The sequence below is a fragment of the Patella vulgata genome, chromosome 5, assembly GCF_932274485.2.
Source record: "Patella vulgata chromosome 5, xgPatVulg1.2, whole genome shotgun sequence".
In the NCBI taxonomy this organism is placed as follows: Eukaryota; Metazoa; Mollusca; class Gastropoda; family Patellidae; genus Patella; species Patella vulgata.
Window position 1 is genome coordinate 52,456,127 of NC_065883.2, and position 15,371 is coordinate 52,471,497.

The 15,371-nt window shown below is 34.7% G+C and overlaps 1 protein-coding gene across 1 annotated transcript; it reads left to right on the top strand.

Annotated features, from left to right (window-relative positions):
- Positions 1-3,292: 3,292 nt before the first annotated feature.
- LOC126821279 (troponin C) lies at positions 3,293-11,693 on the top strand. The gene is made up of 4 exons (XM_050549680.2): positions 3,293-3,428; positions 6,036-6,102; positions 6,724-6,927; positions 9,901-11,693. The coding sequence occupies exons 2-4, from the start codon at positions 6,080-6,082 to the stop codon at positions 10,160-10,162; spliced, it is 489 nt and encodes a 162-aa protein (XP_050405637.1). The 5' UTR covers positions 3,293-3,428; positions 6,036-6,079; the 3' UTR covers positions 10,163-11,693.
- Positions 11,694-15,371: the final 3,678 nt, after the last annotated feature.

Genomic DNA, 15,371 nt, shown 5'->3' on the forward strand with positions numbered 1-15,371 from the left:
ATGAACAAAAAACAAGATGGCACCGATAACAATTGTAAAAGATTATATTGTTAATATTAGAAAATAGTAGGCCTATAATCAACCGTCACGTGTGAAATTAAAATTATATAAACCATTTCTGGGATACGTGTGTAAACTTTCTTTCAGCTTTCAGATAGGAACAGCTCGAGCCTAACCCTAACCCTAACCCTAACCCTGCCCTAGCGTCAACACAATATATTATGTCGCCCAAGCGTTGACATAATATATTATGTATGCGACAATATACTGTTACTTCGTGCCACAAGCCACTGACACTAATACCATATATACGCTTCAAGCTACTGACTTGAAACGTGCAGGGTGCAGCAACAGGGTGAAACTTCAGGGTAACATACAAACCATTATTTTATATATATATCGTAGATTGGTATAAACAAACAACGCCCTATCTATTGTGATATTATTAACAGGTGAAACCGCCATTTTGTAATTTACCGTGAGTTATATCTGACATGGTATTTGTTTTATCGCGCGAAGGCCACGTGCCAGTCTCGTCTTGTCAATGGAACTATCCTACAAGAAATTATTTTCTTAAGAAGGTCAGGGGGTTCAAGAACTGGCCAGTTAATTCTGAAAATAAAAGTGTTTATAGTACATAAAGTGGTCTATGTATGTTGCCGTGGTAAACGTTTTGTCAATTGGTGTCCGAGTATTATGTGCATCCTCTGGGTTTTTTTTTTATCTTTAAAGGCATCTACCACATAGAAGACTGATTTTTTTTATGTGTTATTAATTACTACAGACAGATATAAAAGTAGGTGCATCGTATAATATCTATATAGGGATATGGGTACGACATGTATAGTTTCTATAAACAAAAGTATTGGCGTTTGCCCCCACACCTTCTCTAAATACGCCACCCCTGTACCAGAGAAAACGTTTCGTATGTTTATCCGCTTAGAAATAATATCTTCCATCGTAACAAACTCCAACTTTATTAACGCAAATTCATTTTAAAGGGAGGCAAACCTCTTACCACAGCTACATGATCTTTTTGGTGTGAATGGAAAATAAATATATGATATTTAAATACTATTGGAATGTAGAATATGAATATAAATATACCATAACATTCCAATTTTGCACATAATAAATACTGGGTAATTAGCTGATACGTTGTTCTCTATTAATTGTCTTGGACGTAAATAACCTTTTCACAATTAAAGTATAATATGTTAAACCAATTCCAGAAAACGTTTATTAAAGCGGCATTATGGAAGATTCGATAAAGAGCTGACAATTCTCGCTATACTAGTTTTAAAAAAGATAGATAATATAAATAGAATATGCTGACCATTTCAGTCAAAGTACTTCACTCTGAGCCGAGAAAACCTCATTTCAAAAACACTGTAGCCTTGGTTGTCATTGTTACCGTTGTTATGATAATAAACTAAGTCTCGATTATCCATTTTTACTTTTAATCATCAACCGCCGTTGAACAGCGGATCAGATTCAAATCTGTTTAAAATCTAACCCATCGAGAGTTGATTATTGTCTTGTCATGTTAATAAATGTCTAATTAATAGTTTATATAACGTTTAAGGACTAAAGAAAGACCTGCAATACAGACAGATTTAGTTCTTGCAATATGCATTTTTAATTATAAAATGACATCATAAAAATAAATATTTTCTCTGAGTGATTTAAAGGATTAACCATTTAGAGAACAAAACAGGGAATGCAACAAGGTATTTGAACAAGGTATTTTGTAGGATTATAAAGGAGTTTCTACTCACTTCATTTCAGCTCCCTGCTGATGGCAACATAATGAAACTACGTATCTATAAAGTATATCATCTGTCAGCAACTCTATACTTTGCATCATACACCTTTGAGACTGGATACGTGTGCCTATCTAATTATAATTCATTTACAACTCATTATGTACCATATGAACGCAAAAGCGTCTTGATGATAAAATGTGACTCCTGGGTAGGTAGAATTACATTTTGCCGTGAACCCAGCAAAAGAGGTCAACATCTTTGCAGACGTCTGAAACTTGTGGAAGGCTGCGCAACTTATATAGGTAAGACCTTATTCAAATACTCAAAATGCATTATATATAATATAATATGCTTTCGGTTTCACAATTATTCCTTAAACATTATAAGGCATAGTATATATTTTGTTTCTCGAAATAGATAAAAAAAAAAAAAGTTTTGGTCGGATGTGATCACGCTATTTATCTGAATCCCGTTCTCGAGGTAACATAAGAATTAGAAAACCCCACTATTATTTCGAATTCTACTTGACAAGGGTTCTTTTACGTGCACGCCAATGTGTACACGGGACCTCGGATTTTCGGTGTCGTCCGAACGACTAGAGACTGTTCCTTGTCAGACCCTTCATCTTGCACCACTGAAAAGTGGAAACCTCGCAGGAAAATCACGGGGAACTTTTTGCGGCCCAAACCGAGATCAAACACCGGACCCCTTGGTAAGTGAGCCAGCGCCTTACCCACTTCATTAGACCATAAACCATCGGATCATTTGAACAAAGGGTATAATTATGGTCCTGTAGAACTAAATATTCTAATATAAATAAGATGGCACAGTTCGTGCGAATTCGTATTATCAGTTGAACTTTCGTCAGAACCAAAAAAGGAAATAAATAAAATATAATTCTCTGTTGGCGATACTGCTGATCGTTGCTGATTTCTGAAGACCAACCTGCTATAACCTTATTTAACTGTAAATAATGACCGACTATAATTATCTTTCTCGAACACCCGATACCGTTCCCCATTTATTCGAGAAGTTAGTATCATAGTAATACTTGTTTTAACAATACTTTATGAGGTTCAAACCGTATGCCTTATTAATAGTTCCTGCTAGAAATGTTGGTCATACAAAGATTTTCATAAATTGAAATCTTCTCTGACATGTCTATACCACCGTTTTGAAAAAGTGACACGAGGTTTTGTGTCCTGTGTAGACCATCATATATAAGAGCTTTTAAAATGTCAACAACACTTTGGTATTGTTCTGATCAAATGATTATTCACGCTAGAATATTTCTTAGTATCTTGATTATGAGTATATTTTTAAGAAATATGGTGCCAATGAATCATAGTTACTACCCATACTAGTACTAATAGGTAGATCATGATTAGATAAATTTTCAACATTTATTTCAATTTCGTCATCTACCTGGAATTCTAATACCGCAGGATTCCCCAAGCCTATCAACGTGATGATTCATTCCGCACCTACACTGCCTTAGATTTGAACATCGCGAATATTCCTGATACCGTTACTCATTACTACGTAGAGGGTGTTTCTCCAGTTCTGACGTAGCCCTACTCTATAGTATATAAAGTGAAACGACAAGAACATTTCATTGTAAACATACACAAGACTAATATAACGGACCATATCTCACTTAAGGTAAGATTAGAACTTGGTATCAAGGAATCATGTACAAGAATTGTCTGACTTTCTTGGCACAGTCTCTATAGGAATATCTATACGAATTATCAGAAACACTCACTACGTTGTAAGTAATTAGGAATCTCGGAGTCTTGAAGAAATTCTTGTGGTTTCTTGACGTAAATTGGCAGTCTTCACCAAGTAAAATAAACCCGTTGTTCTTATTTATCCATGATTTGGGCTTTCATAGGGCATAACACATTCTTATTGGTTTATTTTAGAAGATTTGATATTTTCAGTTTAACAGCTTAATAACTTTTGAAGTTTTTAAAAGATGTGAATGCTAAATATATTTTCGTGGATAAATAACTTTGTTTCTTTCTCGTATGAAATCATAAGAGTATACTACCGCCATACCTTTTTGAAATTCGTGTTTTATTTGATAAAATATCCAACTATGGAGAAGGAAACAAATTAGTCCACATTCGACCGAATCTTTTCTGTATGATATTTATTATGTATATGTATAATTTAGCTTTAATGTGTTATTTGTGTGAAATACCACGCAGTTACTATTTTTTTTTATTTTAGAACAAAGTTTCTAACGCTAATACTTCACCATTCTTCTTGGTTTTCACCGAACTTATTTTATGATTCATTTAACATGTTTCACGTTTTTTATTATTATAATTAATTGTATAAAAACGTGTGAGGTCTTGACGTTCTAAATTTTACATTAACTTCCGAATCTGAACCATATAAAACTTCAGAAGAGGGAAGCACGAAATAAATTCTTGTTAAAGCGAGTTCTTAATTCTAGATAAACAATCTGAAAGAGATAATAAAATTTCTGAAAAATCAAACCCATTCCTAGATTTTAAATTAAGAGTAATTTGTTTTGTTTTAGCATTTTAGCCAGTAACATTACACGTGATATGTAGTTTTTGGCAGTAATTACCTATATATACTGAGCTAGGTTATTAATATATACGTCTGACAGGTTCTACATGTATATATATAGAGGTGTATAACCTCACAAACTTGCCAGATCCTATATAGATATTTGATTAACATGTGTTTATACTTAACTTGTCTTCATCACTCCTGTGTAATTATATATTATATGCAATGCCCCCCTTAAAGATGAAGGGTTTTTTGTTGGTAAGTGTGTGTGTGGGGGGGGAGGGGGTCTTTGTGTGTGTGTGTGGGGGGGGGGGGGTAAATTGTGTGACCAACCTTCGAAGATTAGAATTTGTAACCATATCAGATAATGAAATGAAGACGTGCGTACGCCATACAGTGTGCTATAAGGGAAATTTTGCTCGGACAGCCGCGCTACGGCCTACTCTTATACCGAATTCTAACTGCCAATGGATCTTTTTTAAAAGTGCGCTCTAATGTGTACATGGGACCTCGGTTTTTCGTTCCAACAAAACGACTAACCAGCTGTCCTAGCCAGACCCTCCCTCCTGCACCACTGACAAGGGGAACCACGCCAGAAAACCCGTCTAACTTTCTCGGCTAAAATCCAGAGCAAACCCGCTACCTCCAGGCTAGCGAGCCAGTGTCTTACTAACTTAGCGACCGTGTCTCCTATCAGATAATGAAATAGGAACTTCCAATTCATAAAACAAAAACTATATAGAGGTGCTTATTTGCGATATTGTAGAGGGTGGACTTAAGGGTGAAAGAATGAATGATTGTAAATTATGATCTGAACCATAACAATTCGATTCCCAAATATAAAAGTTAGGATAACTCATACCCTTATCCAAGTATTTAGTGAGTTTAAATCAACTGCACGTGTACTTTGGGTGTAGCTTGTAATAATAATCAAATTAATCTTTATTGATAATTAAACTATGATGTTTGTTTTCACGATATCATGCTGCTAGTTTACATAATTGTTTGAGATTTAGAAAAGTCAAGTGCAATCAAAGTGGTGTCTACTTTGCTGGAATTTCGGGCAATTGCATGATTGCATTACTGGTTCAAACTGTGAAGCGATAAGAAAATTGAATTAAGCCAACGCCTGATAATTTCCGAAGTTTTCTTTTGGAAGTAATACAGACTTCTTCTGTGTTCTTTACGATTACTGTTTTATAAAGCAGTTCGTTCTTTGGGTCAGGCATTATAGACACAAAACATTTGTTTGTGAATTGAGAAAAAAGGTATTTCGTTAATATCTGTTTGGAAAAAAAAAACATTACATTTGAAAGCACCTCATAAATTTTGATTGCACTGAATCAGATACCAGAACTGAATCAGGTGCCAGTAAAAATACATAAAAAGAAGCCAGGATCATTTACAGGTTTTTGGCTGCACTATATTTGCGTCTAATGTTGGATTTTTGCGTTTCCATGGTAATATGTTATCACGAGATAATAAAGAATGGTAGTATATAGTGAGTTATCTGCAACTAGCCACAAGGTGTGTGCGGTGTTGATTTAGAACGTATATTTTTCTAGACGTATATTTTTGTTGTTTTTCGTGGTAGGTTTTTTTGTCGGAAAGCTGAGGAAAATATGTGTGAACTAATTGAAACGATTGACCTATATGAATTTAAACTCTTATTAAAGAACAGACAAAACATTTCTAAATGATTGTTTCTTGTAATATTTTCAGATTCCATAAACAACTTAAAATCCAAAACGAGATAAATTTCAACAATGGCTCTTCAAAGAAAAGTTCCGTGAGTAGTTTAAATAATTATCCTTAAACTAAATTTGTTTAAATAGTTTTCCTGGATATATTTGTGTAAACAGTTTTCCTAAGTAACCGAATAATTGCAAGCATAATCTGAAATGAGCATGTTGTAAACTGTGGAAACTTATGCCAGGTTCGTGTCGATCTCTTTGTTGACTGAACATCCTTGGTTTAAATTCTGAGGTCCGGGTTGCCGACATTTGTAAACCGATATACACGTCATTAACTTTTATGATAAAAAGTTGACAGTGTACAACGAACTTAAGCTTAGTGCGTATATTTTGTCTTTGGTGTTTTTTGGTTTCCTTGTTTAATCTTTAGTGTTTAGTACCCGCAGTATTTGTATTCCAATATAATACCATTAGAGACACTGCCAATACTGCCAAACACTTTAAAAAAAATTTGCAAGAGGTTAGAACTTAGTTTTTACATAATTCATACTTTATGTAGGCGTGACTTATGAACAACCAACTATCTATTCCAAATATCTATTCCGTATGATTTGATTTTAGGATATTATGATATATTTATGCATATCAAAATAAAAATTACCTTTAGGTCTAATAATATTTTGGCTTCATAATATTCTCTTCACTTTTACTTTCAGTAAGAAAGTAACTGATATTTTTGATCGCTATATACACGATCAAGTTAGAACATTACATAGAGGAGAGGCGGTGGATATGTTAATGAGAGAATTCGATTTGGAAAAAGATAAAGCAGAGATTATGTTTGACACTTTTGACAAAGATAAAAATGGTTTAATGAGTATCTGGGAATTCCACAAGTTCTATGAATGTGCTGGAGAGAGGTGAGATTCTTTTTTTTTTATAGCAGAACGTTCTACTCTCTTGTATTTTATTTTATCAAACGTTAGTTGATAGTTGGTGCCACTCTTACCATAAGCTTTTGGTTTACTGCCCTTTCAAAGATTTCCATTCAAGCGCACATTAGATGGTGCAATCAGCTGATGGCCTTTCTTCTCAATATTTTCTGAGCGTTAATTGATACTATGTATGATCTGACTTTTGGGTTAGACCTAGAACCATACAGACTTACTGACTAGGTTTAAGGCGTTATCCAGTGATTTATGAAGAATTAAGGCTACGAAAAAAAATCAGGAGATATTTTATAATGAATTTAATTCGTTTTTCTTTTAATATAATACTTCATTTTTGAAATTTTGTTCATATTTATCGATACATCCATATACACAATTTGTATTTGTTCACTCAATATTAATTAATATTCGTTAACTCAATATTAATTAACATTCGTTAACTCAATATTAATTTTAAATATTGCTCTTTTATTTCTAATTTGGAAATTCAAAATCCGTATATTTTCGACGCAACCTTTTCCTAGCCATTTTCTCTTCCTTTTTTCGTCTTTTTGCTTCTTCCTCTCTGTTTAAAGTTTCATCCATTTGTAGAAGCTGAAGCTCCTTTTCCTTCTCTCTGAAAGGAAAACAATTCCCGTTTTAAAATATGAAAATATTTGAATTACTCACAGCTGATATGAGGAAAATCACAAATACCGCAGGCCTCTATTCCAATACTATTTTCTCTCTTCCTTTTGTATCATTCTATTTTTTATTATTGCGTGGGAGAGGGTTTTTTTCTTCTTTTTTTGGGGGGGGGGGGGTCCAAACATTGCGTTGTAGATAAGCAGATCTCTAGTGATCCAATGATAAAATGCAAAGCGGATCGTATTAGCTTTCGTGTGCCCTCACGGCTAAAAAAAACCCTACAGATTGAAAATGGACTTTGAAATACTGATATAGGCCAAAATATTATTATTACTTACAAAATCTGAAGTACTCGTTCACGGTTAGTATTATAGAATTTTGATCTAGCTCCCTGTTTATTATAAAGATATTCTTCTCTATTTACTGCTGCACGCTTCATCTTTTCTTCATAATTGGTGTTCACGGTTGGTTTGTCCCAAGTGCGGAAACGTTCTGGAATAAGAGGAACCTTACACCTTGTGGTATAGAATTTTGTGAATCGATCATTCGGGATAGAGTACGCCATTCCACCCGATGTTCTCTCACCAGATTGTATAATACCAGTTGCACGAAGATGACGAAGAATTTCTGCTTGTCTTTGTCTGCGAAAATTAAAGAAACAGTTAAACAAATATTGAATATAGGCGTAATAATAAAGAAATAAATAAACAGTTGAAAAATCTAGTATAGAAATTCGAAATTAGTTCGACAGATTTGAAAATAGTTCGACAGATTTTGTAAATAAAATGGCAGTTACACGAGATGATACCTTTGTTTGGAGGTTATGTCCTCCAGCGGTTCTGGTATGTTTGCTCTGTGTTTCCACATTCTCACTTCTGTGGTATATATTCTGATTTTATCAACCAATTTGTGGTAATAAATTAGAGAGTCTTATTCCATACCGTACTCAAGGAAACTTACAGTTGATGGCGTACTATAGAACGTCATCCTATTGTTAATAAAGCCTTGACGTCAGGCCGAAATTTGTTATTCATTGGTTGTGCTATGTTCACGTGATCACATTGTAACTATTGGTGATCAATCGCATTCGGAGTTTGCGATCATGTCATTCGGAGTTTGCGGAGTTTTGCGGAGTTTGCGATCATTGTCATTCCGAGTTTGCGATCATTCGCATTCGGAGTTAATTTGAATTGTTGGTAATAAAACATTAGCATACAAAAGTAATTTTGTCCGAAAATGTATTAATACTTTCCCGCCAAATACCTAAAATCAAGCGTCTAAATAGCTGAAAAGACGTTCTCGTGTATCTGTTTATGTATTCTGCTATTAATTAATATTACGATTATATATATATATATCGCCAATTTTGGAATCAGTTAAATTCTTAAAATCGATTTGTGGGAAGACTGCTGCCACAAAACAAGCTGGCAGCATAGCCTACTATGTAATACATTCTGAATATGGTAAAAAAAAAATGAAACTATAGTGGCATAAATAATTGTATTTAGTTGATATTTTTGTCCCCCGCCTTTCGAAGAAAGCAGGGGACTATTAAAATGGGTTCGTCCGTCTGTCTGTCTGTCTGTCTGTCCGTCACACTTTTTGGGACACAATAACTCTCTTCCTAATTGAGCTAGAATGTTCAAACTTGGTGTATGTGTTTATTAGGTCAATGCCTTGATGGAGTTCGAAGATGAGCATTTTCCGCTTAGGGTAAGCAGAGATAAGCAATTTGATTGGTTGATGCTTTGGGACACGATAACTCTCTTCCTAATTGGGCTAGAATGTTCAAACTTGGTGTATGTGTTGATTAGGTCAATGCCTTGATGGAGTTCGATAGATGAGCATTTTCCGCTTAGGGTAAGCAGAGATAAGCAATTTGATTGGTTGATGCTTTGGGACACGATAACTTTTAATTGAGCTAGAATGTTCAAACTTGGTGTATGTGTTTATTAGGTCAATGCCTTGATGGAGTTCGAAGATGAGCATTTTCCGCTTAGGGTAAGCAGAGATAAGCAATTTGATTGGTTGATACTTTGGGGCACGATAACTCTCTTCCTAATTGAGCTAGAATGTTCAAACTTGGTGTATGTGTTGATTAGGTCAATGCCTTGTTGGTTGATGCTTTAGGACAAGATAACTTTGATAGAGAGTGATGAAACTTAAGTGTATAGTTGATAATCAGTTTGATTGCTTGATACTTTAAAAAAAATAAATGTGCGATAAATTAATGTGTCATCTATTTATTTTGGTATTTTGGCGGGGGACATCAGCCTCACTGTTGGCTTGTATTTTAGATGTTCTTTCTAATTTTAGTGCGCACGATATAGTAGAGAAGTTTAAAGAAATGGATAAAGATGGCAGCGGCATGTTGGAATATGAAGAGGCAGTTGAAGCTTTAAAGTCATTAAAAACAGCCACTGGACGAAATCTTGAGGAACTTGAGATCGAATTCTTTATGAAAACCATGGGCGTGGAAAATGGTATTATTAATTTGGGCGACTTCACCAATCTCTTACACCGCTTGAAACTCTACAAAACGCCAGCCCCTAAAAAGGGTATGAAACTTAAGTGTTAAATGGAAATCACTGAAACGGGACATTTTCTTCTTTTTTTTTTAATAATAATTATTTTTATATCCTGATTTGTAAAAGCGGGCTATGGTGCAATCCATCATCCTACATAACCATGGGAAAATGCTGATTCACGAAGATGGGTTCCGTCTTGTAAGGCTATGCCCTAGCAAAATAGAATGACAAATTTTTAATGTATCATGTAAATATTTTTTTTTGTAAATATATTCATGTTTTTCATATCATTTATTATGTTTAATATATTTCTGATTATCTTTGACTTTGTGATAAGCTCGCGACATAAATAAATAAAACATTTTGTTACTGCGCATAATTTTAGACCATTGTCTTAACAGTTTGAATGTGTGGTTTTTTGTAGTCGGCTTTGTGGAATTATATCTTGAAATTAGAACCCTATTAAATACTATATTATTATTATAATAATGCGAATAAGCATTTAATTTGACCAGGGAGATAAATCCAATTGGAACCTGATATGAGTAACCTCCCTTAGTTATAATTGTTCATCCGTGATAACTTGGGATGATGGAACTCAAGTTTTATTTTTAAATAAAGTTATATGGTTGTGCTTGTATCTTTTATATTTATATGCTTTTTGTAATGGTCATTGTTACTGCTCACATTGGTACGCTATCGTGTCAATTGTTTTAAAACTTTTTTTGTTATGTTTATGATACGTGACTCTGCTGATCTCTGTTTCTATATATTTTGTACTATGTCGATTATTACTCATGCAATATCATAAGCTTCAGTTATCCGGTAAAATAAACAGAAAAAAAACCCATAGAATTTAAAGTGGTCTTGAAAATTATTTTTTTCCAATACGAATTGTATTTTACTGTTGACTTGTTAAAGATGCACCATCTAAGATTTAGACAAAGAACTGGTCCTTCTTACTATAATAGTTCCAAAATAGAAAATTCAAAATTAATATATTAAATATTTCATTCAATTTACTTTATTCTGAGCTCATTATCGCTGTTTGAAGTTTTGACCTAGATTGTTTATTATCGCAGCAACGTTCTTTGTTAATCGAGACTCGGTCTAGCTTTTCCATTTTCAAATTGAATCATTAAGTGGCGATCGTATTTTAATCTGTTCATATCTTCGTCATCCGATGTCCTAGAGAGTTGATTATAGGTGAATAAAGGTCTAATTTTATATTATTTGAAGTTAAAATAAAACCTTGTAACAGGCTGATTTAACTCTTACATAATGCATCTTTAAGGACAATCTTTAGCAAATTACAAACCTATTGCAGTGTAATAAAACGTATAGATTAAGACCCCTACATAATAATGTATTTGTTTAAAATGTTTAATACAGTATTTAGCTTTTGTTAGGCTTTATTGTTGCTAAAATAATAATTTTAACTGTAATTGTAATATAACGTAATACGATATCATGAAATTATTATTATTCCTTTTTAATAAACTATTCCAAACAATCGAATTTCAATGTTCAATGTACAGTTCTGTTTTAATAAAATAAAAACTGAATAAAATGTCACATGAATGTAAATGTGTTATATTTTTTACCACTTCTATCCGTTTACCACAAATAATGTCATTCATCTACGTGCAAAGATTGAGTGATGCCCACGACCAACTGCTTGATTATGATGCTCCAAGAATCAAGTAGAGGGCTTAGTACTCACAAATGTGAGAAAGGGAAACATTTTAGATAAGTCTAAAAGATGAAATAAAACATGCATTCATATTAAGTAGGACAGCTAGTACAACCCACTCTTTGTTGGACGCCCGCTGAAATACATGTCCGCGGCCTGCGGCCTCTCTGCCCACCACCCCCTTCTCCGGTACTAACAATGATAGCACTAAACCCAATTGGCTATAACCCAGAAGCGGATTAATATTTGTGAAAATGTCCCAAAATAAGACGAAAAGATAAAAACGCAGAATCCGGGTAGAAACCTTAGTATGGGTACTCTGGGCGTGTCCTCAGTTCAGAGGGCGTGTCTGCATTCCACTAAAGCGACCCCGAAAGGGAGAGTATAAAATGGTGCAGATATTGCTCTAGTGAACTATTCTCACGGGTGTCGTGCATGTCATGGGGTATGCTTAATCTTTATCGTTTGATACCACTTCTCAACTAATTTGAAAAATCGGGGGGTTGGATGGCTGAATGGTTAGCGTTCGCGCGCTGTATCATAAAGTCTGTCATTGAGTCGACTGGCGTGGTTTCGAATCCCCGGTTGTACGTGGCAAGGAGTAGGGTCGCCTGTATAACCTCGTGGGTTTTCTCCGGGTCCTCCGGTGTCCTCCCACTGCTAAAGACCCCTACGCGCAAGCGAATTATGTAAATAAAATTAAAAAACATATGTTAGTCCCGAAATGACCTAGTTTGTGTCGAGTGGACGTTAAACCCCATTTCTCTCTCTCTCTCATTTGAGAAATACACCTCGTGGGTTTTCTCCGGGTCCTCCGGTTTCCTCACACTGCTAAAGATCCCTACGCACAAGCGAAATATTGAAATAAAATTGAACCATGTGTTAGTCCCGAAATGACCTAGTTTGTGGATTCAATCGCCGCTAAAATTACAAAATTAAATTAGTGAACGGCATTGCCTGTTATTTCTGATATTCAAAAAATCCGATATAAATCGTTCAAATATTCCATTATTTAAATTTTATTTTCATGAAAAAAGATTTGAAGTGTACTCAACGTCGATGCGAAAAAATTGTATTACTTCGCCGTGTTTTTTTTTTGGGGGGGGGGGCTGGGGTTTTATTTTTTTTACTCCAATAGATAATGAATTTTAGATAATCAGAATCGAGGTTTCAGATTTGTGCTACAAATTGTTATAATCGTAATAAGAAATGTTCATGTTTGTTTTTTTTATTTTTTTAAATATATAATGCTGAGAATTTGTCTTATTACATGGTTCAATCTTCAGGGAGGTTACCATATAAATAACAATAGGATAGGTAAACGCATCCAAAACAGAGCTATTCCCACAAATACCCGCATTTAAGATATCAAATCTACTGCTTGAAAGCTAACAGTAGATAAAACTACCAAAAAAAAATTGTGTTTAATATGTTAAATTGTGTTTTACATTATGTTCGTATATTGCTATCACCCGTTCCGTCCGTCGGTCTGTCCATACTTCTTGTCAGCACAATAGTATTGTAATAACTATAAGGATCCTTATTGTTTTTCCCACAAAATCGGAATAATATTTTTAGATTTATGCTTCATTTTCCAGAAAAGTGTCCACACTCCTTGCAATGCTTGTCAGCACGAGGGGGCCAGTTGTCGCGGAATTAATGCTGATCTGCCTCCAATTAGATGAATATTTATTTTATGACCCTTGATCTCCGAATTTTATGAAACTTGTCTTTTTTAAAAAAGAATGCATTTATCCATTTTGTAATGATCGTGTATTTGATTACATTTATTTTAGTTTGTCTGTCGGGGATCACGTGGCTAAGTGGGTATTACGCTGGCTCGCTAGCCTGGAGGTCGGGCTAGCCTGGAGGTCGGGTGTTCGATCCCTGCATTGGCCGAGAAAGTTCATCCAGATTTTCCGGCCTGGTTTCCCCTTGTCAGTGATGCAGGATGGAGGGCCTGACAAGGACAGCTGTCTAGTCGTTCGGATGGTACGAAAAACCGAGGTCCCGTGTACACATTGGCGTGCACGTAAAAGATCCCTTGACAGTTGGAATTCGATATAAGAGTAGGCCCTAGCGCCGCTGCCGGGGCAAAATTTCCCTCATAGCACACTGTATGGCGTATGCCCGTCTTCATTAGCCCAGGTTAGGAGCAGAAAAGTAGGACGTTAAACCCCATTTCATTTCATTTCAGTTTGTCTGTCCGTGTGACCATAGACATGTTATCTTATTGGTCGAGACTTTGGGTCACTACTCGGCTTCTATTTCAGGAAGAATGTTTCACTTGGTGTAGGTGTTGAATGGGTGAATGTCTTGATTGAGTTCTATGAGGAACAGGGGTTGATTTAGAGCACTTTTGTGTCGGTTTGATATGCCCAAATGTGAAGAAACACAAGGTCGACGACTAACGAGGGTCTGCTAAGATCCAAACGCGCTAACAATTATTGAAATAAAATGACCTAGTTTGTGTCGAGCGTGCACGTGACACCACCCCCCCATGCACACACACACACACACACACACTCTCTCTCTCTCTCTCTCTCTCGTCACTTCGGTTACTTATTACTTATGTTATTTTTTTATATGGTTAGCTGTGCAAACTTTACACGACTCTATAGTCACTGCACTTTCCATGTCAGTCCAACAGTCGTTGAACGATGTAGGAAAATCACTACAACCTTGATTTGTCCCTATCATTATGATATAACTAAATAAAGCAGATGAAGTTTTTCACTGTAGTGTATTTTATAATGATTGATATTTCCTGTCATTAAAAAGTTAAAACGCCTGTCTATATTCCTTCCTTCCTAGAATCTGTGACTAGAATCATTGATGATTCGCTTGATCCGAGAAAAACATAAATGGGGTGTAATGACTCGTCGTCGAAAATTAGTCCTGAGATCGAAACCGAGAATAAATATCATATAATCTGATTTGCCAAGTTAGCAAAAAATATGGATTAGCTGTAATTGATTAAAATATCGACTAACTGAAAATATATTTATTTTATTATTATATAGCTACTACTTTGTACGCACCATGAAATGTCCTGCAGCAGAGTAATAGTATTTATTATCTATGTATATTTCTGTCAAAATCATCATTAAAGCAGATAGTATGATAAGTTTGGAAGTTATAAATTACAATATATATAAGATTTCCTGGTGTTTTATTGGGATAATGGGCACTAAATCAATAAATATATAGATTATAATATGAAGACAGATACTTATCCGAAAGCCACGGGAAGTTGCCCGGCTACCGCCAATGTTTTACGGAAACAATTAGTATATGATACATGATAGGAAAAACATTCTGTTAATATGTCACAGATTGGAGTTCTGATATTTAGGTATATTATATTATTCATAATTAATTACATTTATTTTCTTGGGGATAGTGATACCTAATGCCATTTAAAGTAAAATATTTAATTCTTTTCAAAACGTTCTGAATCGAACTTCAAATAGTATAGAAAACTTTAGATTTAAGAACTTTTTGGCTGGTTGAGATATAAAAAGTCAAATTGTTATAAGGTGACAGTTGATCGTCGTCTTATTCTA

Bases quoted from the DNA above. Each gene is read 5' to 3' on its own strand.
- LOC126821279 (XM_050549680.2), top strand. From the start codon at position 6,080: ATGGCTCTTCAAAGAAAAGTTCC. The intron at 6,103-6,723 runs GTGAGTAGTTTA...TTTTACTTTCAG, and splicing joins GCTCTTCAAAGAAAAGTTCC to TAAGAAAGTAACTGATATTT. The intron at 6,928-9,900 runs GTGAGATTCTTT...TTCTAATTTTAG, and splicing joins TATGAATGTGCTGGAGAGAG to TGCGCACGATATAGTAGAGA.